The sequence below is a fragment of the Grus americana genome, chromosome 14, assembly GCF_028858705.1.
Source record: "Grus americana isolate bGruAme1 chromosome 14, bGruAme1.mat, whole genome shotgun sequence".
In the NCBI taxonomy this organism is placed as follows: Eukaryota; Metazoa; Chordata; class Aves; order Gruiformes; family Gruidae; genus Grus; species Grus americana.
Genome location: NC_072865.1, coordinates 12,979,408 through 13,003,693, shown reverse-complemented (window position 1 = coordinate 13,003,693; position 24,286 = coordinate 12,979,408). Strand labels below are relative to the sequence as shown.

The 24,286-nt window shown below is 42.1% G+C and overlaps 1 protein-coding gene across 4 annotated transcripts in view; it reads left to right on the top strand.

The window, feature by feature from the left end:
* The window catches only part of PWWP2A (PWWP domain containing 2A), a 32,174-nt gene extending 16,979 nt beyond the window's left edge, over positions 1 to 15,195 (top strand). For 2 of the 4 annotated variants that reach the window (XM_054841569.1, XM_054841566.1), the window contains exon 3: positions 12,468 to 15,195. In XM_054841569.1, the coding sequence (XP_054697544.1) occupies positions 12,468 to 12,481 (14 nt within the window). In that variant the 3' untranslated portion in view covers positions 12,482 to 15,195. Of the gene's footprint in view, positions 1 to 9,214; positions 12,119 to 12,467 lie in introns of those variants that run through there. The other 2 variants (XM_054841568.1, XM_054841567.1) reach the window with 2 other exon arrangements.
* The last annotated feature ends 9,091 nt before the right edge of the window (positions 15,196 to 24,286 follow it).

The following is a 24,286-nucleotide window of genomic DNA, read 5'->3' as shown; positions in this document are numbered from 1 at the left end:
CATCCCAAAGCAGTTTTCATCCTGTTTTTTCCCTAATTGCCCATGTAGGCAATCATGACAGAAGTAAAAAAATTAAGCTTAGACTGAAATTGGATTTTAAACAGACATGAAAATGGGGGTAAGGATTTAATCATCAAACCCTTAAAATGTTTTTAACTTAAGATTAAATTTCCTACATTCCTGATACTGTCTGGTCTTTCCAAAACATTCAGTTTCTTTTTACCTTCTTAAATTATTCTCTTGTGCCCATAGAACTACTGGAAGTCTAAAGTGTCAAATACATGGCCGTTCAAATTTTCCTCAAGTTTACGGTCATCTCTGTTAGGTGCTAATTAAGCTTCCAAATATACCAGCTTTACCTTGGCATTCTAACAGTTACCAAAAAAAAACCCACTGGTCAATGCTTTTTGAATGTGATAAACACACAATAAATTTAATAATGTGAAAATTTGGGGGGGGGAGGAATCCTGTTTCACTTCTATGTATTCTTTCCTGCAAACAGAAACAGTTACTTTATTTAAGTAAATAAGTCGTACTTTGTTATTAAAGCAGACTGCTTTTTGAAGTCAAGAACCCGTACAATGTGGTTTAGATGTCTACACTAGTTCCTTGAGGCTTAGAAGCTCAAGTGAACTGGCTAGAAGTTAGTTGTTCTGAGCCAAGTAGTGGTAAAACCAATATCTACGTAGTTAATTTTTCTTTAAAAGACCAGGAAGCCTTGTACTCTTAACTTACATAAAGTTAGAATAGTACTAAAGTATATCATAGTCAAAGTTTGCTCAGGTGTTCGCTAGTAAGAAGGGAGAGCAACAAGTATGCGAGGGATTTCTTTAGATGGTTTTATGTTCAAAAGAACTGTTAATGCATTTAAAGAGTCTTAGTTTTGATTTGTAGTTGATCAGTCTTTTAAGAAGTCTTTCTTAAGTTTTGTAGTGAATGTGCATTATCACTTCAAACTTAACTCTCAACCAAGTAGACTTTTTTTTTTGTTACATTAGGTTGAAAATATCCTATTCGTAATTGTCCATGATCTTCCTTTCACTCTGAAGTAGCAAACACTTTAGACAGAGTTTACAGTGGAGAAAATGAGGCTTAATGTAAAGTCTGTTTACAGTAAGTAACCTTGGTTGTGGCAGTATGGATGCTGCATGCAGATTAGCTTTGAAGAGTTAGACAAAACTTAGTGCTGTTTTACCTATAAACTGCAAAAACCCCCAACGCTTCTATGTGCCTATCTGCTCCCAGCAATGCCTACACTTTGAATGTGGACTACTGCTCTGGCAGTTGGGTCCACATCTACCATCTCTGAGTTAGCTTGGCAGTTTAAATGACTTATCAAACAGCTCCTGACAGGAGCACGCCGGTACAGTGCCAGGATAGTGCCTCTCTGTAACTAAGCTGTGCAACGGTTGCAAGTAGCCTGTGTCTTGAGAAGACAAACACCAGTAGAAAGAGTGCCTGTTAGTTTTCCATCAGCTTTGTATAATAACTTGCAAATGATGTCTTTTTCAATTCATGAAATTCCACAGTGTAGTTGAATATGTGTGGTCTTTGAATTTAAGGGGGAAAACCTGACAGGTGGTGATAAGTTTCTAGTACAAGCCTGCTTTTCCTTTGAAGATCTCTAGGTTCAGTTAAAATGTTTTGGGAGAGAGTAGTTATTCCAAAGCTTATAAAGATTTCCTTTAACAAGAGTGTTTGAAGGTGTTATCCCTTCATGAGTGAAGCTAGAAGCAAATGTGAAATGCTTGTACGTCTCTGAAGTGGAGTTCTGCAGGAAATTGAACAAATATTTGTTATTTTTCTAATCAGAGTTGTAATTTTATGTCAACACTTAAATGAGATAATCATCTCTGATTATATGGTATTTTCTTTTAGACAGTGCTGTCTTTACTTTGAAACCCACGTAATTAACAGCTGCGTCACCAGGAGAGGTGTGTTTAGTGGGGGTGATTTAGGTCCACTGTGCAAGGTTGAGAAGACTTATTTTTTTCAGCATGTTGTAAAATACTTTTTTTTTAATAGTTTCTAATTGTGATCAGGTTTAAGAAATAGCACACCAGTGGAAGCGAGGTAGCAGTAAGAGTTGCTTTTTGCATTGCTAGCCTTAGATTTGTTTATAGTTCACTCTCTTAAGTACTGAGACCGATTTCCATTCATGTCTTTTCTAAGCTCTTGCTAAAGTGCTCAGCGTAGAATAGGAACATGAATTTTGGAAAATAAATCTTAGTAGCTAGTCCTCAGTAGTATTATCATCTGTCCTCATGGGTGTTCTGTGAAGTACAGTGAAAAAATAGACCTGCCTTCTTGTCTGGAAAGAAGGAGGCTGACAATCAGTGAAAGGCTGTTTGAGTTCATCTCCTCGTTCTTTATAATTGTATTCTAGTAAATGTCTACAAGAATAAGCAAATTCAGTCAATGCAGTGGGATCACTACACTAATTTGTAGATAAAGACTGTGAACTGGAAGTCAAGTCAAGTGAGCTTAAGATTAAAAGGGTGGTAAAATGGCAGTATTTTGTGTCATAAGCCATTTGGTAAAAGTGTAGGTACACTGTTTAAAAACAAACTTAAAAATGATCTTGCCATCCAGAGTCTATAGTGGTTAAAGGCTGAGGTGCTTTCTGTTCGTAGGGAACCTGAAGGAAAAGAGGAACTTGTAGTGAGCTAGATGTGATACTGGAAGGAGAACTACGAGTTGGCTGTTTGAGAATAATACATTACTCTGCGAGTTTAGTGAAAGGGAGTAATCCTGTCCTATTTTAGTGAGTTTGTGGGAGAATTTTGGTGAAATGTATGTCACTGTCCCACAGTCAGCTGTTTGAACTTTATCTAGAATCTACTTCATGCTTGCGGAAATGGAGTGACTTGCTAAGGGTATTTGTCAATTTAGGCTGTGCTTATATTAAGAGTGTGTGTCTTTTTTTTTTTTTTTAGGATAGGATATAGTAGCATACCTTTGGGGGATATAGACAGGCTATACTTGCAAAAATATAGTAAAATTATACATATAAATTAACAACAGAGGTTTTGCATAACTAACTTGCTTAAAGCTGCTTCTGACATGACTGTAGTGATCAGAGATCATCCACGTTTAACGTCAGGACAGGTAGAGGCCTGTAGCATTGAAAACTTCTGTAGTAGCTGTCAAGCTGTCTAAAGATCCATTAGATCCAAGCTTGTGAGATGTGGATGTAAGCATTCAGCTCCAAATTAATCTGTAATGGGAAGAACCTCTGTTTTGATACATGTCCGTAACAACTATGATGGCAATTTCCTATTCAACATTTAAAATACCTCAACTCCTGTTCTTTGTGACAACTTTGTATTTTAGTTTAACTAGTTCCCTCCTATGGTGTCATCCTGTGAGTGTATTTATAGAGTGTGGCCATTTAACTAGATAAAATAAGATCCCCTTGTAAGATGGCTTTTCTATTCCCTGCTCATCTTACTGGCATTGCTATGCACCTGTTCTAGTTTGAACTCATCTTTCTCTGACATTGGTGGCAAGAACTGTTTACGGGAATGTAGATGGGGTTTTACAAAACTTACTGAACGGCAGTCGTTCTTCACTAAGTCAGAAATATCTCTGATTATTGGTTTTTAGTTGTTAGATCCTAACAGCAGTTTAGTTTCCTATGATTTACTCATACATTTCCATCTTTCTTCTGTAATACCTGGGATGTGTATACCTTTCCAGACTGTAATTTAGATTAATTTATGATTTTTTTTTCTTAAATTGAACTGTGACACACCTGCCCTTCTGTGAACACAAGGCAAAAGAGCGGTTCCCAGGCCTGGCTGTGGAGGCAGTGATTTGGTGACTGGCTTGCTATCATGCTTTTTCCCTGCACAGCTTTGTTGTTGGTACCAGATTGGGCAGTGGGGGTAAGTCCTGGGGCAGCACTGCCAAGCTTATTGCCAGGTACCGATGCCTGAAGGGAACTCAGATGCAGGGCTCCATTTTTTCCCCCAAGAAAAAGCAATCAATGTTGGTGTGAAGTAGGATAAGCAGCAGTGTGGAAAACGAATGTCATTGGTAAGACCAGGGCTTTTATACCTGAGAAGACCTGAGCCACCTCGCACATCCCACAGTGAGACAAATGGGAGTAAGAGATGGTCTTGTGTGCCTGCATAACCTTCCCAGATAGTTTCTGTACGCACAGGGCTGAAAGCTGTGATTTCCTGCGCTTGTGCCGATGGAGACGTATAGGCTTTGATCTTCTCTACCTACCTACCCGTGGTCCGAGGGGATAATGTTAACAACACAGGCTGCAGGTATGAGTTGACACAGGGAACAAATCAGGATCCCCTGTCGTGAGTTTAAATTTGGACTTTGCTCATTTAGTGTGTGAAGACAAGTGAATCTGTGGGATTTGTTTGGGCTACGTGTTTGAGAAGTTATTTTCAAAATTGGGACCATGCATATTTTGAAGAACTTCTATCCTAATGATTTTATTCCTCAGTCCAGAGAAGGAAGAAAGAGCTATTGGAGCTGACCATATTCGGGGTCTGCAAATGAGTGCAGAGGCAAAGGGGAAATGCTTCTGCTTAGTTGCAACTAGGAGAAGAAATAATATTTAAAATTACAAGCCAGGCACTAGAATACTTATTGCAGTTGTTAGAGCGAAACCCTGGGTGTTGTTTGGAGAGTTGCATAGTTTTAATAATTACAGGTTTTTGAAAACAATAGATAAGGCTAACCTCTGTCAGGAATGGGTTTAATTCATCCTGCATTTGGGTATGGGATAAGGTAGATGATCTATCCTCACCCTGTCACAGTGCTGTCTTCTGTAATTTTGTTATTAACAATTCTGATTTTGGGAAAACAGAATCTTTGTGGAAATATGCATATAATGAAGGATTCTGCTTCATGCGTCCTGTTCACAATCATGCAGGAATCATGCCTGGTGTAACGGAAGTATGGCCTTCTAACAACAGTCTTAGCTTCCACATGTAGTAAAACTGCACTGCATCTCCTGCCAGGGGCCTCTTCTATGCAAAATCATGTTTGGATGACATCATTTATATAGCATGTCAATTTTAAATTAGAGGGGGGTTTTTTGTTTGGTTTTGTTTGTTTTTAAATAGATGTAGGTCAGTTTTCATGTTTGCTTACTAATGGTTTTGATGGCAAATATGCAATATGAATAAGAAATATTCTTATACGTGCCAGCCATGTGCTATGAATCTGTGATTTAGAAGGCAAGCTGTGTTCTCACTAGCTTGTTACCATCACTAAAAGATTCTGTAACAAAAACACAGCATAATTCTGGTGACAGAATTGTCTTTGCCTGTTTTTAACAAGTGGTTAAAGGGGAAGAAGGTACTTGCTTTGTCAGTAAAGGAAGCAGATACAATTCCAAGCAAATATTTACTTAAATGCTAATTTTGCATCATTTTTTACTGAGTAACATTTAGGAGTTTCATTTGGCTTTAGGAAACACTAGTGTTTAATTTGACTTCTGCAGTGGTTCAGAATTTTAAAGCATGTGGTGCCATGTTTGGTAATTAGTAGCTCTGGTGAAAAGGAACTAAATTCATAAAAACTGGATTTTTCAAAGAAATTTAGTTAGGAACCTCAAGCTGCTCTGCATGACCTGATTAAATGCTTCATTTGACACATAGGTATCTGTATGAATGGCATTTCATAAATAATTCTGGGCTGTTTCTTGGAATCTGGTTCTTTAGTCATCTAAAACTGAAGTCATCTTGATACTGATTTTAGTAAGGGGCATATCGTGTCAGCTTTTCAGAGACATCACCAACCACTAAAATCAGCCCTAAAACCAGTTAGTACTTCATACAGGAATGCAGATGAATGTGGTAAGGAACACATGCTTACGTTTGCTAGTACTAGTAATGGTCTAGTTATTTTTACGCTCCTGTTGGTGACACGTGTGGAACATCAATTGGAAGGTGACTGACGACAAAGTTGTGTTCTTTTGGCCATCTTTGTGTAGTAGACAGAGATTTTGATTCTGACACACAAACTCTGTTGTTTTGGTAAAAATACAAAGAAATGTGTTTGCTAGGGGTTGTAATAACAAGTGGTTGAAGTCTGAGCAATAGGAAAAGAATAATATCAGGTTACTCTTAATGGTTTCATGATGCTCACTTAACTTGGACATCACGAAAGACAATGGGAATGTGTGTGAAAGCTCCCAAATCACTCCAGATTCCTGAGTCCTTCAAGAAAAACAAGAGAAAGAAGGTTTAGTACTAAAAATAGTTCCTCTCTCCACCTTTGCTCCCAAAAAAAGGAAAAAGCAAGCCTGTTTTCCTGTATTTTTGCTAAGGAAAATAACAAACCACATCAGAAGAAAAACAAACAAAACCAAAACTAGGTTGGTTTTTTTTTTCTCTATACAAGTTACTGTTAAAAATCGTAGCTGAAGGTTTTGAGCATTGAATAATTTTTGGTTGGAATATCACATTAGCAATATTTTGGGGTTTTTTTGGGGAAAAAAAATCTTTCCTTGAGATTTCTCGAGTGTTGGGAGATTTGGGGACCTAATCTGTTCTAATACATTTATATGAAAAAGCTGGTTTTGGCCAGGTTTTAGAAATTCTTGATACAGTGCTATATATTTCAGGGAATTAGGCATGCAAACTGAAGAATGTGTTACTGCTCTTGGTTTTCCTCGTAGTTGAGGCCCTGTTGTTGAAGATTGTCTTGGGCTGTAGAGGTATGCGACAGTTCTGCTTGCTTTTTTAGTAATTCATTATCTGGAAGAGAAGCCAATTTTAACTCTTCCTAACTAGTTAAAATTTGAATCTGTAGCAGTAAAATAACGTGTGCTGCTTCTTCTGTTACATACTTTTGCATATAGACAAAGTATTAGTCCCCTAAAGAAGTTGCATATATGTTACTGTAACTATTTTTAAATTTGGGTGCTCTTCTTAAAGAGCTGTGTATCTTCTCCTTCACAGTATGCGATGGGAGATGCTGCTGGGAGTTTTACTTTCCTTGACCTTCTGGGTTGCCTTTCCTTCCTCTCAATGGCTGCCTGTTGTCTTTCTGCTTTTCCTTTGGAGAGACAAACAAATCCTGTCAAAGGCAGTGCTTCTCTTTGGATGTTAGCACAAAAGTTTTCACGTTAAAAAAATCAGAATCCACATTACAGACTCCCAGGAAAGCGGCTGTGTAAAAGGCAGTTGAGTGGCGCAGACGTTCACGACATCAGTGGTGAAAGGCCGTAAGCCGCATCAGTGCTTGTCCTGACACACATGCTTACGTTTATTACTCGTAGTAATTTTTACGATGCCTCCATAGTCTCCAGCAGTTGAATGAAACTGCTTCAAAACAGAGTCCAGAGTGCTGTGAGCATACCCTACAGCACTGGAGAGCCGTCCCCTCAGAATTAGGCTTTGCCATCACTCGCCTACAAATCGTGGATTACACGATGAAGTGCATGAGCTCACTGAATGATTGCTAAAACAGACAACTGGCTGCGTTCGCGAGGGTCAGGGAATTTAATGACGCGGATATTGAGCCGACAGAGGCGGCTTGCGAGTGTGGAAGCGCTGTCTGTGAGGACTCAGGGACACTTCATCCTTTGTGGCAATTCCGCTCTTTGTACCTTTTGTTCTCTGGGTCGCCAGTCCCTGCGCCACATGGCTCACACCAGGGAAATCCGCAGGGTACGAAACGTTCCTCCACAATCCACGGAGAATAAGATACGTGACTGCACGTGTGGGGCTTTATTTTTTCAGTCACTGTATCTGGGGAGCCTAATCTTGTATGCTCCTGCCGTAAACCTTTTCTATACAAAACACTGCTATTGATCCAAATAAAACAATGTAAAAAGTCATATTTTAACTGGGCAGATCAGTCATCCTCTGCTTGGTTTTCGTACCTTATAGCAATCCAGCCCAAGGTTATTCCTCACTGCTCTGGGCTAAATCCACATGCAGCACTCTGAATTGTCCCAGTGAAGCTGACTTCAAAGGTTCCCATACAAAATATTTCATATTCATTAATTTTGCCAAACATGCAGGTAACAAGTGTATGGTTAGTATGCATTGATTGGAATTGTGACATTCTGCAATAGTTGGAAACACTCTCTTGAAATTTATAAACCTCTATTTTTTTAATCTACTTTTTACCCCGGATTTTTGCCTCCGAATCATAACATCCTTGAAGGCAACTGGTCCATTTGCTTTTTCACCTATTATCTCCATTTTCTTCCAATGTATAATCACTTCAACAGTTGCCACTGGCAAGAAGGCTTTGAATTTCAGTTTAAAGACTATGTGAGCAACCAAATAGGAACAGTTTTTATAATACTTGGACTAAAGAATCAGAAGCAAAATACAGAGAAACTCCAATGTAATCTGCAACTGTGACTCATTTGCTTCTCTTTTAAGCTAATTTAATTACTATAATAAAGGAATTCTTAGTAGTTTGACCATAACAAACGCAGTCTACACACACAGTTTTGTGTGAAGATACAAAGCTAAAAGGTGGCACAACCTCATCTTTATGGTTTTTACCTGGAGGGGAAAACCAGCGTCTCATCCGAGTCGTGTCCTAAAAAGGGGAGGAAGAGCTGGTGGTTTTGGCGTTTTAGAAAGCAAGACAAATCTAAGACGTGGAAGAAAGTAATGATTAACTGGATTCGGCTACCAGTTGTATCGCTGCAATGGCAAGTTGTCTGCCTCGCTGTCACACTTGTTTGTGTTTTTCAGTATACGAAAAAAACCTGCTTTATCACAGGCTGCGTTGCACAATGCCTGTAAAATGCTATCAATATTGAATAGATAGTGCTCTAAGTTTGCTTTTTTTAGTCTAAAATACAGAAAGGTCACGGTCACCATGAATTATAACCCATTGCTTCAGTTTCCACTTATGCTAGGTCGTTACTTTGTCCAGCACCATTTCACAGTATCACTCTGGCTTCAGCACCAAGTTTTTCAGTGGGCAGTACAGTGTTCGCGTAGGTGTTTGTATAGGTAGATGCTTTGTTTTGCTCTCTGCTAGTCTGTTTGCTGAATGATGTGTAATTTCCCTTTACCTCTGCTTGTGAAGTCCAGTGAAGCTCAAAACAGTTGGTATTCTGTGAGTCTTTAGCATCTTTTCATGGTATGCTGTTTTCTGAAAGGCAATAGTAGTACACCCAGTAAGAATTCAGGCAGGCAAGGAGATTAATTGTTTTCTTTTTTAAACCACTGTCAATTCTTTACTCCTGTTAACTGGATTTTTTCTACCATAGGTCTCAACAAATGGCAGCATTTTACATCAGACTGACGAGTCCTGCTGCTCCCTTACAGTGTCTGACAGACCACTGTGGATTCACACTGGGGGCACTGAAGTTATCAGTGACATTGGCGGGTCTGTCTGGTTTAAGCCCTGCCTAAAGTGAAGGGTGCACTATGCTATCAACTAATCATATGCAAAGCAGGTTAGAACAGAGGTAACGAGCTACCTGTTATTTTACTTCCCTCTTCTATTTTGAACGCTTCGGATACAGCTGTTCTCCCTCATCTAACCTGAAGTCAGGATTGATATACGTTTTCTTGAAAAGATCTACACTGAATTTCTCTTTAGGCTTGCCTCTTGAAGTTTGCATTACATAATCGGATGAAATAACTTGATGAGTATAATGTAAACATTAAAAAAAAAAAAAAAAGAAAAAAAATAAAGATTTTTTTAGTCCCTAAACCAGCAATCCTCAAACTTTTTTGCTATGGGGATCACATCTTAGTAGGATCTACCTTGTGGGCAGTTCATCTGCTGCCTGTGATTGTAGGCACAGCTTCTTGCCTTTGCTGACGTGTAAAAGTAAAATCAGCAAAGAATTTAGTAACATTTTAGTCTTTTTAAAGAAGTTGAGTATCTGAAACAAGGAAAAGAATTGAAAACATGAGCAGGAAGACCTTGGTGAGAAAATCGCAGATGACATATGGACCAGAGTTAGGGAGTCATTCTCCTAGGAAAGTGATGTTTGGGGTTTTGGGGTTTTTTTCCTCCTTTCCAAAGCCCTGATCTGAGGGAGTAACACTTAACAAGCATGCTTAATTTTCAGTGTGTGCCTAAGTCCATAAGGAAATTTAAAGCACATGTTGAAAGCCAAGCAGATTCTGAATATCGTTGGGAATTCTATCCCAAATATGTATTTACTACTTAGATCTGTCGTGGATGTGTGCATGTCTCTTCTTTTTTTTTTTTGACAGGGAGAGGAAATAGGACCGTGAGGAGAACATACAGTTGCTGTAAAGGGAGCTTGATTTACATGAAAAAGTCATAATTTTTACTTTATTAACATTAAAAAGTATGATCCACTACCATACTATTGCATTAGGTCTGGGATTAGAAATTTGATAGGCATTGGTTTCAGTTTTTTATAAACTGAGATTTGCTGCTGGTAAAACAGAACACTGGACCCCAATAGAGCATAAGATTGGTAACATTTCCGGAGTCACTAGGGATGGCGTGTAAGTGTCAGTGGGAGAAGCGGAGCTCCTGGTGCTCACTAAGGGCCCTCAGGAGTCTCTCAACGGTAAGAACTGAAGACTAAAAGAGAGCTGTAGGACCTGACACGGGCAGGAACACCAGAGGCAGGTTTGTAACGAACAGACTTTGCCAAGTATTGATTCTGAAAATCACTGCAACGGCATCGATTGTTAAGTTGGTAGATGGAGTGTGAAAAGTAAAACTGCCTGCCATCAGAATGAGGGAACACCCGTGTGACAGTGAACTGGCCGTTTCCTTAGACCTGCTAGTAGTTGTATGCGTGCTCAGATAACTGAACCAAATTCTCATCCTCTTTATTTCTTTGTAGATCACAGAAGTTTGCTGGCTAGTAATAGCATCACTGAGGCTTAAATTTGGAAGTGCGGGTGTTTGGACATACCGGCTGAACTGTCATCCAACTTTTTATGGGATTTTTGATATTTCTGAGTAGAGTTTGGTTCTCTATATATACTACAAAAGCTTCTCTTTGCAAGACTTCGTGGATACATGATGCTAATTTAATATTAATCTTATTTTGGAGAATTTCTTATTGGCCATCTGCTTTAATACCCAATGTCGGTTGTTTTGCAGCCTGGAATACTGTGGTGTTTACTTACTGTTGGTGCAGGTAACTACTATTGAATACAGCAGAACTTTGTCTAGCATCCTTCTTCTTGTAGAGGCTCTGCAGGTTTCTCTCATGCATCTTGGAGTGGACCATAGCTAAATTAGGTTTAATTATGTATCAATTCTGAGTATCATACCCAAATGAGGACCTATTGGGTATTGGAATGAATGCCTGGTAGTCTACTGTCAGCATCCAACGGCTCATTGCCTGGATCTGTTAAATTTCATGATTAGTTCTCATTGCTTCTGTTTCAACTTTTCCAAAATTTCATTCCTATTTTAATTCTACTGCATTCTATAGGATATAAAATGAATTATTTTTCTTTGGTTTATGTTGTCCTTTTGGGGCATGGTGAGTAACTGAGCAATTGAGAAACTCCAAAGTTATCACCTTTGTCTTCTCCAACTCCTCTTGTGGTAGGATCGTTTCCACAAACTCCTCTCTGTACTTCTCTTTTTTTTTTTTTTATATTTCTTTTTGATATTATTTAGAACAGTTGCCTGTTTAGAAAGAACTTTAGGGTTTTCCTGTCCATGCTATGAGTCTCTCTTAAAAAATTCAGTTGTGTTATTCACAGTGCTGTTGTCAGTACTGGAAAATGTAGATGTACCTCTCAAATAATCCTAGCAATCAAAAGCTCAACAGAATGGGTTGAATCCATTCCTCAAAAGGAATCAACAAGACTGGTCTGGTCTGTTGGAACCTTTTCTGTTCTCCTGTGTGTTTTTTGAGCAAAGGGGTTGGAGCAGATGATCTCCAGAGGTCTTCTCCAACTTTGGTTAGTCTAGACCAGCGTTTTCTCCTCAAGAGGCAGGTCAGACTGTGCTGGTTCTGCGCTACCTGAAATGCTTACTGACTGGTGGTGGTCTCATGCCATAGAGAGTTGGACTTGGACTGCTTCTATCTGCTTTATCACCGTTTTATTCCAGTTCTTTGGAGCAAATGGGAAAACACAAGCAATAATGGAAAGGAAACAGAATTAGCAGCTTTATACTTCAGTGCTGCCGTGCACACTTTGGTCTTGCATGTGGAACGGCATTATTGTGAATTACACATCATTGTATAGACTTTGTATATTAATCTGTCTCCTTGGTTAGCTATCTTTAAACATCTTTAAAAATTGAAATTCTCTCTGGATGCTGAAATGGGGTGAGATATAACATGGTTTGGTACGGTAGTTCCTCCTAAAACTCCAGTCAACTGAGGAGTTTGTTCACTTGTGTATGTCTTGTGATAATGGAAATTTTTTTTTTTTGTCTTCTGAGCACAATGCACAAAGCAGGTGAACCGGTAACTTTTCTGGCCACCTCAGCTTTTGCTCACCTACCTTTGCAATATATACTGGAAGGCGTTTAACCATTTTCCCTTTCTCTCCCCTTTTCAGCTCAGAGACACTAGTCAACTGCTGTTTTCATGGAACCTCACTACACTGCCACGAAGAGCACCAGCTCATCAGGACTGAGAGAAATCTGAGACTGAATTGTCCTATTTTTCCTCTGAAATCTTCACCGAGTAGTAAACATTTTTTGAAAGGGCAAGGGGGTAAATATGTTAAAGCTCCCCCTCGCACCCTGTTAGGGCACCTGTACCTAATGTACATTTTCTTTAAAATGTAAAAAGATGTTAGGAAATATTTTATAAAACTTTTTTGCAATAAATGACGCATGAAATTATTAAAGACTATATGACACTTACATGCAAGGAACCACTTGAATTATTAGTATGAAGAATCACTGCAAATAACTGGGTTTTTTGGTAATGTGACAGTCACGTTTGTATGTTTTGATAGGTGCCAGTGATGGAGCCAATTGCCTGGGAAGTTGACTGTAACTTTTGAACTTTTGTTTTAATTCTTAACTTTAGCATTGCAATTTTCCATTCTATGAGGCTTAGTTAGTATTTAGTGCAGGTGTTAGCAGAGCTGTGATCTGTGATCAAAAGCATGTCCAAAACCAATTGTATTGTAAAATATGAACAGTCCTGCGATATGAGACCAATATTTCCCATAGAGGTGATGCAAAGGACAGTGACCACAAACTCCATGTATCTCTGTATTATGGGAAAGCTCCTTCTGTGTGAATATGGTTGCATTTTATTTATGCTATTGTAACACTTAGGGAATTGAGGATTGTGGAATAACGTTAAGAAGGGCTACAGCGCAGAGAGCAGCGTTTTGCTTATAATCCTATAACAAGATGGGAATCATGAATGGAGAGTGATTAAATGGAATGGCATTTCTATTTCTAATCATGGGTTAATTTTTCCTTTTGACATAAATATTTTTCTGATAGGTAACTAGTAGAGCAAAGGTTTTATTAGTGTTCCTGATGGTTGTTGATCTGAGTTGCATTGACTTCTTTGAATAGCTGTAAATCAAAAAAAAAAAAAACCAAAACCCAGTGGGTTTTATCCATTTTATTCCCCTCCCCCAAAGGTGTTTGGTAAGACTTATTTCAGTGGAGCTTGTGAATGCTGGACACACTGCTGAAATACCAAGTTATGAAATATTAATTTATTTGTCACTAATTATTTGACATTGTGTGCACACTTTCTCAGCAGTATCATTTCTCACAAAGTTCTTAGCAGGGGATTTATTATATAACCTGGGAAAATAAATATTTGTGCACATAATTTACTAAAAGTCAAATTTTTGTTTCTATAGAAGTGAAAAGACTTGTAGTAAACTCTTTTTCCTCCTTACTAATATCCTGATTCGACTGAAAGAAAATTGAATGTCTTTGTCTAGATCATTAGAAAACAGAGATACACAGGCATCTGTGTCAGCACAAAGACAGCTTCACAGCCTTCGTGTACGGAGCCTGAACTAATCACATAGAATTTGAAGTTAGGACAACTCTATTGTTTGGCTTTGATATTGGCAACAGGTTTATACTTGTTAAACAATCGGAGAGGGGGGAAGTGAGAGGCTGGGACAGGCATCCAAATCCAGGAGGGGTGTATTGGTGATACACGCATACTGAGGCAGTTCATGCTTCATGCTGGTTCGGTTTCTATTTTTCAGAGGTAAATGATTTATAAAGCCAGAAATCGAATACTTACTGCCTACTTCTTAAAAAATAGCTGTATAATGCTGTACAGCAGGTTTAAATTGTACCATTTTTCATAATAAACTACAAATATTTTTTTCTTCATTTGAGATTAATATTTGTTCTACGGTACTTTTCCTTTTCACCAGTCGAAGAGGATCAGCAGCCTGGTCCTGTTTGTGGCCTGAGATTTGACTACAACTTAGAAAAATTAAGACATCCAATTTGAGGAAAGGAGAGGCGATTTGATGTCGTGTATGTACTAGCCTTTCACCTCCAGAGACCAAACCCCGATTGTATTGGCAATGAATGAGTCTAACAAATTCCATTTTTATCCACGCACAAAAAAACCCCCCCAACAACAAACCCCAAACAAAAAAGGAGCCACCAAACAACATGGCACAAACCAGTTTCTGCTCAGGAAAAAGGCCCAGGACTGTAATAGCAGGGTTATTGCACATTGGATTGAAAACTGATTGATGTTGTAAGTAGAAGCCAGTAGTGCCTGCCTGTGTGACATCTGACTCTTAACCAGTGCTCTTATTTCCTCACCTTTGTGAGCACTTGTGCACAGCAGCTGAAATATAAAAAAATACACTTAAGAGAGATGCAGGTCTCTGCATTGGAGAATATGGGTATATAAGCAAATAGCATAAAAATAGACAAGGTAGCTAACTGTATTTGCGTTTGTTTTCACAGAAAGTATTGCAGCCATTTTGTTTGAAACCAGATTTTCATTTTGAAATGAAATTGTCAGGGATATTCTAATGATAGAGAATTACAGTAATGTATTGCTTTTCACTTTTTTGCTTTAGTTGCTTAATATTTAAGCTTTGCTCCGTGCTACCTTCTTGTCTGTATATTGAATGGTCACTATGCCTCTTTCATTTTGTAGACTTGAATGAGGAAAATATGATTCACCCTTTAAGGTTTGCTGAGAAGTAAATGATAAAGAATGTTGTGTAACATTTATTCAAATAAAGCCTTGATTTTTTTCAGTGCTCTTTTAAAGGGAAATAATGTTGAATAATGTTTTGATCTCATAACTTCCTTGTTTTATCAGTCCTTGACCCAAAAGCCTTTGATTTATGTTAACTTTGGTTTTTTGTTTTGTTTTTTTTTTTTCCTGAATTAAAGAAAAGATTAAAATGAGGTTACTAGTCCACTACTGGAAGTCTGTCACCTGGACAAGTCTCTATCCAACCTCACCTTTCACCACAGTGGCTAAAGGATACCAAGTCATGTCAAGGAGCCGGACGCTTCCCACAAGCAATAGGAAAAAAACCTTTTCTTTTTCTTGTGTAATTAACAAGAAAAGATGACATGTACATTGTAGAGACAGATACAAAGAAGCCCTGATGGCTCTGTTCCGTGGCTGCGACTGAGAGGCACTAAGTCCCAGTTAACGGAGGAAGGTGGATGCCATGGGAAGAGCTTGCTGCCCCGCGCAGACGTGATTCCAGCGTAGCTGGTGAGTGCCGGCTGAGCTGCGGAGCCGAGGCGAGCTCAGGGCTCTGCTGGGCAGAGCAAATCTCACCGCCCGCAGATGAGAGCAAAGCACAAAGCATCTGAAACGCAGAAAAAGTGCTGGGCCTTTGAAAACTGCGCGCTGCCGGCTGATCTTTGGCTGGCTTTTGCTTGCAATACTAATGGTTTCAGACAAGCCTGTCCCTTGCAGGTAAGCGTAATTGGGTATTTCTCCATTTAGGGAAGAACCGCCTTGCACCAAGTTGCATTCTCTCGCCATGGTGCCCTATAGGAGGGGGAGCAAGTTGTGCCGTAACGGCTAACTCCTTTGCCGCAGCTCGCCATCGCCGGCACTGCCGTCAAGGGAGGGCAAATGTTGCTTCCAAGGGCAGAATCTGTAGAGTTGCACTCTCCCATTAAACAGAAGGTAACTTTTATATAGATTGTTTTCCACTTGCGTTTTTGTTACTGTAAAGAAAAGATATCCTAATTTTAGGTGAGCTCCTAGGTTAAACAAAAAATAAGATCCCTAAGTAAACTTGATTTCTAGGAAGTCCTTATTTCAAGAAAGCTTTTTTTTTTTTTTTTAATTGCGCACAGTATGCCAGGAACTAGTGGATGATACAGAGGTACTAACCCTTTCATAAGTCAGGTGTTTTGTTGCAGTGACCTGTTGTGGATAGTCGTCCCCAAAAATTGAATTAACTTCTGGAGCAAGGGGATCATGTGCTCGTACACTGTCTGTAGCGACTGTTCTCTTGGCCCTGAGCCTCTATGATGCTTTTGAAACCAGTTGGTGCCTCCTGTAACTGAGTGAACGTCCACATCTGTCTGTTGCTTGGAGCAGAGCTCCAGCATATGTGTTTTTCTTCTCCTTCATGGGGTTGTTTCTTATTCTGCCTGGATTACAGGAACTCCCATCCTCTCTCTCGTTATTCATTCTTGCAGCAGTTCCTCTTGAATTGGTTATCCTCATTAGGCTGTGGTGGAGAAGGGAAATCTTGCTGAAATGTAATTGCTCACTAATGGCTTTTCCTTTGTGACATTGTGTTGGTAGCGTCTCGCTGTGGGAGTCTGCTGGATTTGCTGCGTGACTGTGAAGCCCACAAGAGAGGTTAGCCAGACAGATTTCAGAGTTCTGCAATTACTCCATTGATTAATCTTCACTCCAGTAGTTCGGTGACAAAAGTATAAAAGTAACCCAACCTTCAGCGATGAAGCCAGTCCCACACAATGCTGCTCAGTAATAGTGTTTACTGCTGCCCTGAAGCATCAAAAGGGTGACACTTAATGAGGGCAAAAGTGCACGGAGCAGCTGCTTGGTGCAGCTCCTGGCGCAGGAGGGTTTTGTGATAGCTTGCCGGCTAAAATGTGAGGGATCGGTACAGAGAAATAAGATTTCTTTTAGGGTGAGACCAATAGGCGGATTTCTTAAGGAAATTGGGTAGATCAGTAGCAGAGAGATGATGTAGTAAATTCAGATGCTGTCACATACTCATTATTTGTAAGCATTCTGTGGTGAGGAGCGCAGGGTGAGGATGAAAGCAGTCACGTGCCTGAAGCCTCGTCCGCGGCTGAGGAAGTCACACCAGGGATACTTTCGCATTACCCATGTGCTCCCTGGGCTAATCTCCTGACTGACAGCATCCTCCAAGGCTGCGAAGAGTGTAAGGGGCTGCTGAGATTTGCATGGTGAGGGCTTTGTCCTGCTTTTGCACTTTCTGGGAAGTTGGGAATGCCACCAGGCTGGGACGATTCTGACGTGCGAGGTGTGGTTGCACCTTGCGAGGAGCACCCGTAGTGCAGCAGAGAACCTGGGCCGTTTTGAAAGCAGCTCATCCCTCTGCTCAGTCAGAGGTAAAGCCATGCTCAAATTGCCAAGTGCTAATGAGCGCGCAAAGCGACTGTCAGCAGCACGACGCAGCAGTACCAGCAGAGACAAGCCAATGTGCGTATGGCCTTGGTATCAACTGCTGCTCTCTGTTGTCGATTTTTTCTCTTGCTGACTTGTCCTTGCTCAAGTCTTCATAGATGGATTTGTTGTTCTCCCTCTTCGTGCAGGGAGGACAAGTGAAGTCAGGGCTTTGAAGGCAGTGCGCAGCGAGCTTCAGTGTGTGTTGGGTGGCAGTAGGAAAAGGATCACGTTTGCTGGTTCACACAGTGCTGGCACCTGATTTTTATTCGCATTCTGTAGCCTGTTTTTATGATTTTGCTCCTGCTTTTCCCTTGAGTGTTTCTGTGGTCTTTGTTTTTACTCCCTTGCTGGGTTTGGAGCAGAAGCTGTGGGTGCTCCGCGCTGGGCAGGCTGGACACCCCTGCAGAAATTTGTGGGGTGTTCTGAATTTGGGGTAAATATTCAAAGCCCAGGAGGGGTAGTTCTAATTTTTAAATCCAGAATTTCAGCTAAGAGCTCTGCATCTTAAGTGCTTAGGGACCGGAATTTCCAAATGTGGTTGTCTTGGCCATTAAATATAAAACTGAGGCTGTGCCTGCTGGAGGGCTCATTCAAACATTGAAGCACTCTGAGCCATCAGAGCAAGGGGCTGGGAGCTCCAGAGCGTAAAAGGATGAATACTGGACTATGCTAAATATAAGATCCCAGAAATACTAATACTGCACAGATAGATATGCATAATCCTCTCATGATTTGCTCTGTTTGCCTTTAGAAAGAACATTGTGAATGAGCTGTGAGAACTGGGGCTGGGGTAGCCGTACACTGTACGCCTTCTCATCAACACTGCAAAAATCATCTCAGAAGCCGTTGGCTGCATCTTGCTGCTGGCTGCAAGTGCCATGGCTCAGCTGCATCTGAGCTTGGAGCAGGGACACACAAGTACGTTGGGACACAGAGAGAACTGTCGCTTCAAGGGTGGGTCAAGGGCTGCAGCCATAGGCAGTAAATCCGTCAGCTTCCAGCCTCCTCCCTTCCCAAAGTTTCCAAATACTGCAATTCTTCCTTCTTCAGGTAGAAAAGTGCCCCACGATGGAGGCCACAGCCAAACAAGCTAATGGAAATGTGTCAGTCTTCACCGAGCTAAAGAAAGATGCACTTGTCAGCAGCTGTGCTCAAATGCAATTAGGCCAGCAGAGCCCACAGCCCCGCTGCCTCTCCAGGGGCCCGTTTTATCGCTTGGCACTGGCCAGCACCACTCCAGGAATACATTCAGGAAGCCATTCCAGCAGCCAGGCACAAAGCTACCACCTAGACTAGATAATACTGTTTTCCCTCCCTCTTCTTCCTTACGTCCCACTTCAGCGACGTGTGGGTCTGCAGGGAGGGTGTTGCTCAGGAACGCCTCCCACACCACCGTGCTCGGGCTGGACCGGCGACGGGCTGCATCTCACGTGCCAGAAGTAGAAACGGAACAGAAAAAGCCTGCCCGACAATGTGTGTTCATCCCAGATGAACGGGCAGGGCTAACGCCTGAGTGCTTGAAGTCTCATTTGCTGTGGATGGTGGGGGGTCAGGTTCTTGGTCAGCTGCCGCGGGGACCCAAACTCCTGCACCCAGACACCAGTGCCTGCCCAGTCGCTGCAGGGAGCTGATGGATGCGGAGCAGTCAGCACTGGGAGCCAGGGCCAGAGTACCAGTCTCAGTCAGGCTGGGAAAGGCAAACCTGGCTCTGCGGCATCTGCTTAAGGAATACTGGCTTTGCAAATCACCTTCTCGAGAACTGGCGGATGAGAAACGGGCAGGTATGAGTACTCCAGGCTGGAGTCGTCGCTGCAGATAGTGACGTTTCCAACTGGGGGAATTACCACTGAACATGCACAATCAGAAAAATGTGGTTAATAGTTTTCAGTTTTTTCAGGCCCTTTAATCTATAAAGGACTTTGCTTTGTCAGGGTAGGCTGTAATGACTGGCTTAATGCCACAGCAGCCAAGAGCCTGACAATTTATTGTGCCTCGGCAGACGCACAGGCTGACCGGAGCCTCTGCTGATAAAAGATACTCCCCAGCAATTACATCCTTTTGAGCAGGAGGCTGGACAGGTTTAAAAAAAAAAAAAAAAGCTGCTGAACAAGAAAATGCTGGGATTCTTCCAAACAGGGAAAGCTTGTGAATGAGCAAGGTATTAATGCTGCACATTAAACGTGCCCCTACACATCTTTCTTTACCTATGGTTAAAAAGAGGTGGCACTTTGATATAATTGGTTCTTGGCTGCAGCAGCCGGCAAGAGAGCTTGGCTGTTGCAATAATCCCTTGGGAATAACACAGCTAATTAAAGCCTAGGAACTGGTGACCAGCAGCTTCTCCTTTCTCTCCAGCTATGTCTGTAGATCTCAAGGAAGTTTTGTGCTGAAATGTGCTAATGGGGGAAAGGAGGATTCGGCTTCAAAGCTTGGTGCTTTATCAAATCCTAAACATCCCAACACGATGAGCTGAGAGAGGTTTCGGATCCCTGCTTAATAACTGGGCGGGAGGGGATCGGCAGCGCTGTGCCGGTAAGTCAGTGGGCAAATACCAGTCCCACGGCCTCTTTGCTGAACGCCAGAGCATTGCCTCCTGCTGCCTCGCTTGGGGCTGCTGCTTTGGGAGACGCATCTTTTGATGTGAATGGAGAATTTATTGGGGTTTTTTTTCTTTTAAGAGATGCTAAATCCCCCAAATCTTTGGTGAGGGTGAGGGAACTAGAGGTGTTCAGCTGCTCTGAAGGCCAGCCCTGAGGACTCTCACAGTCAGAATCCAAAATTAGCTGGAAAATACCGCTTTTGCCCAAGCAGCCTTTCCCAGGGGTTTGGCAGAGCCCGTGTGGGTCAGGGCACCCATGTTTTATGCCCCTTGAGGGTACCCTGCAAGCTGAGCTCATCTTGTGGATGTGCTTGTATTCTTTTCCTAAGGGAAACTGATGGACCTTGCTTTGCTGGTTACTCCTGATTTGCAGCAGGTTGGGCTGTCCTGCATTTTATAGCACCTGCCTCAGAGCTGGGTGCTCCGGTAATGCCAGTTAAGGGCAGGCATCTGTGCTGGGCATGGTGCAGCCGAGCTGCCTGCCACTCTGATGGGCACAAGTGGGCTAAAGGGATAGTTCGTTACCCGATGGAGCTGGGATAATTTGCTAGCAGAGGCGCTGGTCCTAGAGGAGACCTGGGAGAAGGGGGAGGAGAAGCGAGAGGCGAGCCGGGACGTGCTGCCCGGGATGCTCGGTGCTGACAGCGGAGCCGTAGGGTGTGGAGCTGGCACGGCCTGCGCGGGTTGGCAGCCGCAGCTGAGGGAGCCCACCTGAGTTTGTGGGTTAACGGGGTGAGGGGAGGCGAGACCGCACAGAGGTGGGCAGCAGCATGGCTGCACCATGTACGTGGGGGAAAGGGATCTGGTGTGTCTTGTCATCGAGGTGCCAAAAAGCAAGAGCAGGCAGGAGCGATGAGGTAGAAAGACGGGACAGGGCCGTGCACCCTGCCGCGGACAGAAAGAGCCAAAAGCAAAAGGGCGTCCCTGTGTGGTAACAGAAACGACCCTGGGTTTGTTCCTCTGCCGACTGGCTCACGATGCTCTGTCGGGTTTGCTCGCGAGGGTAGGTGGCAAGGTGAGGGTTTGGGGAGAGACCTTCTCAGGGCATCCCACCTCCTGCTGCAGAGAAGTGCTGTCAAACAAAACAAACACCATTTCGACGAGGTTTCTGGAGCCCTTCTCTGTAGCTGGGTGGATAGCTGTGCTTTGCTGAGGAGATGGTACAACAAGGCTGTTTTGGGGAATAAGTGTGTGTTTGCTTTCTCAGGAACCCATTGTATGCACCTTAGAGCTTTGTGGAAGCCCCATTTCAGAAGGCCTGCGGGTCAGCCGCCGCCCAGCGTGGTGCCGCGAGGCAGACACACAAGCTGCAGCTACCAGGCTGGTGGGTTACAGAGACCCGGCCGGGGTCTGCTGCCAGGGGATAACCGCAGGAGGGAGAACAGATTGGACTGCTGGGACCCTGTACAGTTATCTATAAAACCTCAGCCATTCTTCCAATCCCTGGAATAAATGAAGGCAGATGCTGGAAACGGCCATACTTCACATCTGGGATTTATGGCACAGAGAGCTCTGCGCTGGGGAAGCCCATCCCGAGTGGGCTGAGTCCAGCTGCAAGCCCTGCTGGGGCAGCTCACCTGCTGGACTCGTAGTACTTTAGGTTTTGTGCTAACCCAGCCACCCACTCTGAACTTCCTCTGTGTCCAGGTCTGATTCGGGAGCTGGAGCCGGCGTAAGTGACGGCAGAGAAGTGGAGGGTGACGACAGCTCACGTGGGTATCCTGCTCCCGTCACACATGAAGAGGAAGAGGTAACAGAAGTGATACAGTCTGGAATTTAGTGTTGTAAATAACTTGTACTGAATTATCAGAGAGCGCATAGAGGTTCCTCATTCTTACTCCTAATATTCCTGTACGTTTGCACAGTCTCACAAATGAGAAAAAAATGATATATGGTAATGTAGTGGAATGACTTAAATGACTGGACTGGCAATTCCTGGATATCTCCTATTGAGAAAGGCGAGAGCAAGTAGAGGAAGAAGCAGCAGCAATTTGGACTAAACCAGCCACTGAGCGTGATGATAAAGCTCAGGAAACAGGACTAATGGCCCCACCAGAAACCAGAAGAACTACTTTTCCAGCACTCTGGTAAAGGAAAGATGAACTGCTGGAGACATACTGGGCACTCTGAGGTCCTTAAAATTATTTCTAGAGGGTTGTCTAATATGAGATCCTGCGTATGTTACTTTGAGCCATATTATAATGTCCAGAGACAAAAATCAGTGTCCTGGAAGTTGGTGGTTACAGACCAACAGTCTGGATTTACCCACAGATCTATGCACATCTATCTACACATTTTTTCCATTTCTACTCCTGCTTTAAAAAAAAAACCCTAAATCTAGAAGGAAAAAATAGGTAACCTTGACTAGAAATAAGAAAATGAAAAAGAAAAATGTAAATTTCTAAGACTCTAGACTAAAGAAATATTTAAAAAAAAATACAGAATGAGGTAATCTTTGGCTATACAGCTAGGAGGTTCAGCAGTGATATGAAGGCAGCAATTAAAAAATAAAAACAATGCATATCAGTACACAAAATAGGTAGTTGCTATAAACTTGATGTAAGAGAATACAATCTTGATAAGGAAAGCTTAAAAAGGCATGACTAACAAAGATAATCTATTAGGAACAAAAGCAGTGCTCAAAATGCAGTGGCAGCCTGTTGCCGACCATAAAAGTACTGGTGTTGGATATTTCTCAATTTAAAGCAAGTGGGAGGATGTGTTTGCCACGCTGTTAGCGCCCAGGCAGAACAGAAACAGGACTGAAAATAAGCCCAGCTACTTCCCCTGAAAGGCCAGCTGGCTCTCCCCAAGGTGAGCAAACCTTTAACGGCTGCTGGATGCAGAGCCAGGCCAGCGGAGCCACAGAGGGCAGAGATGACAGCCCAGGTAAATACAGCTGGTTAATCTGACAGCAGGGATAGCAATCTGAAAACAGCCTCAGAAATCCATTAATAAAGAATTAAAGGCAAACATGCAATTAAAATCCATCAAAAATAGACCTTGTCATTCAACCAAGCTTAAGTCTAATAATAAAGACGCATCACCTGGCATGGCACTCGACAGGATATGCAATATTTACAGATAACTATCTACAATATAAAATTAACGATGCACGCGTGGAGTAAGATTGTCTCGCTGACAGATCTCAAACAGTTTGCTGCTGTCCGTCAAATGGGGATGTTTCCTGTGAGAGTCTGCTCACATCACTGCTTGACCTCGTACCATTTGGCACTTACCAGTGAGTGAGAAGCAAATCTAAAGCCGCTCTTTAACACGCTGGTAAGCAACAGCATGGTGGGAAAACACACAGAAAAACATGTATTGCTCAGTAAGGCAGGGCTGCCAGACAAAGCATGACTTAATTTTGCATTTAGCTGCATTAACACAAGGAATAAAACATTGTCCACAGCTGCAGGAAAGGGGAGTCCGTGTCTCGGCTATCCCCAAAAAGGCTGAGGGGAGGTCTAAAACTTAGCTCATCTGATGCTGAAAGGGTTATAAAACAGTCTTTGAGGGTATAAACAAAGAAGAATGTCATGCCTTCTGTAGAGAGCAGAAGGGAGACAAATCTCCATGTCAGTTCCGATGTCCCTTCTGAAATGTCAAAAAATGCAAGGTCTGAGACACAGACATTACAGAAATCTTGGAGAAAATTCTTTGTAGGGAGACTTAAAGCAGCCCTGTCTTCAGCCTACAGAGAAGGCCAACAGGCCTCGTCATCACTATGCAAACACGTCCAGGGAGAAAAGGCCAGGTACTAAAAGGGATTTTATTTTGCAGGCAGAGTATGAAGGAACAAAGGCTAAGAGCTGAGGAGAGACAGCTCGAAGTGGAAAAAAGGCACATGCTTGTTAAAGCAAGGGCGAGCAACTACTGGAACAAATCAGCAAGGAACTTGTTGGTTTAAGAGCGTTTCTATTTAAAAGATTGTGTTTCAGAAAACATTTTTTTCCTGTTAGAGGCTGTAAGCCCAACACGTGTGACTCAAAACAGCCTGGCACTGCGGTGGAGTTGTAGCCCATTACATCAGAGGGAAGTACCACTTACCTTTCTGGTGGCAGCTCTGGTGACTAGTTTAGACGTTAAAAAAACCCTTAAAAATAAAAAGCAAAATAAATGCAATTGGACAATGCAAAAAGACTTCTTTCAAGCAATTAATTGGAATTTTACCT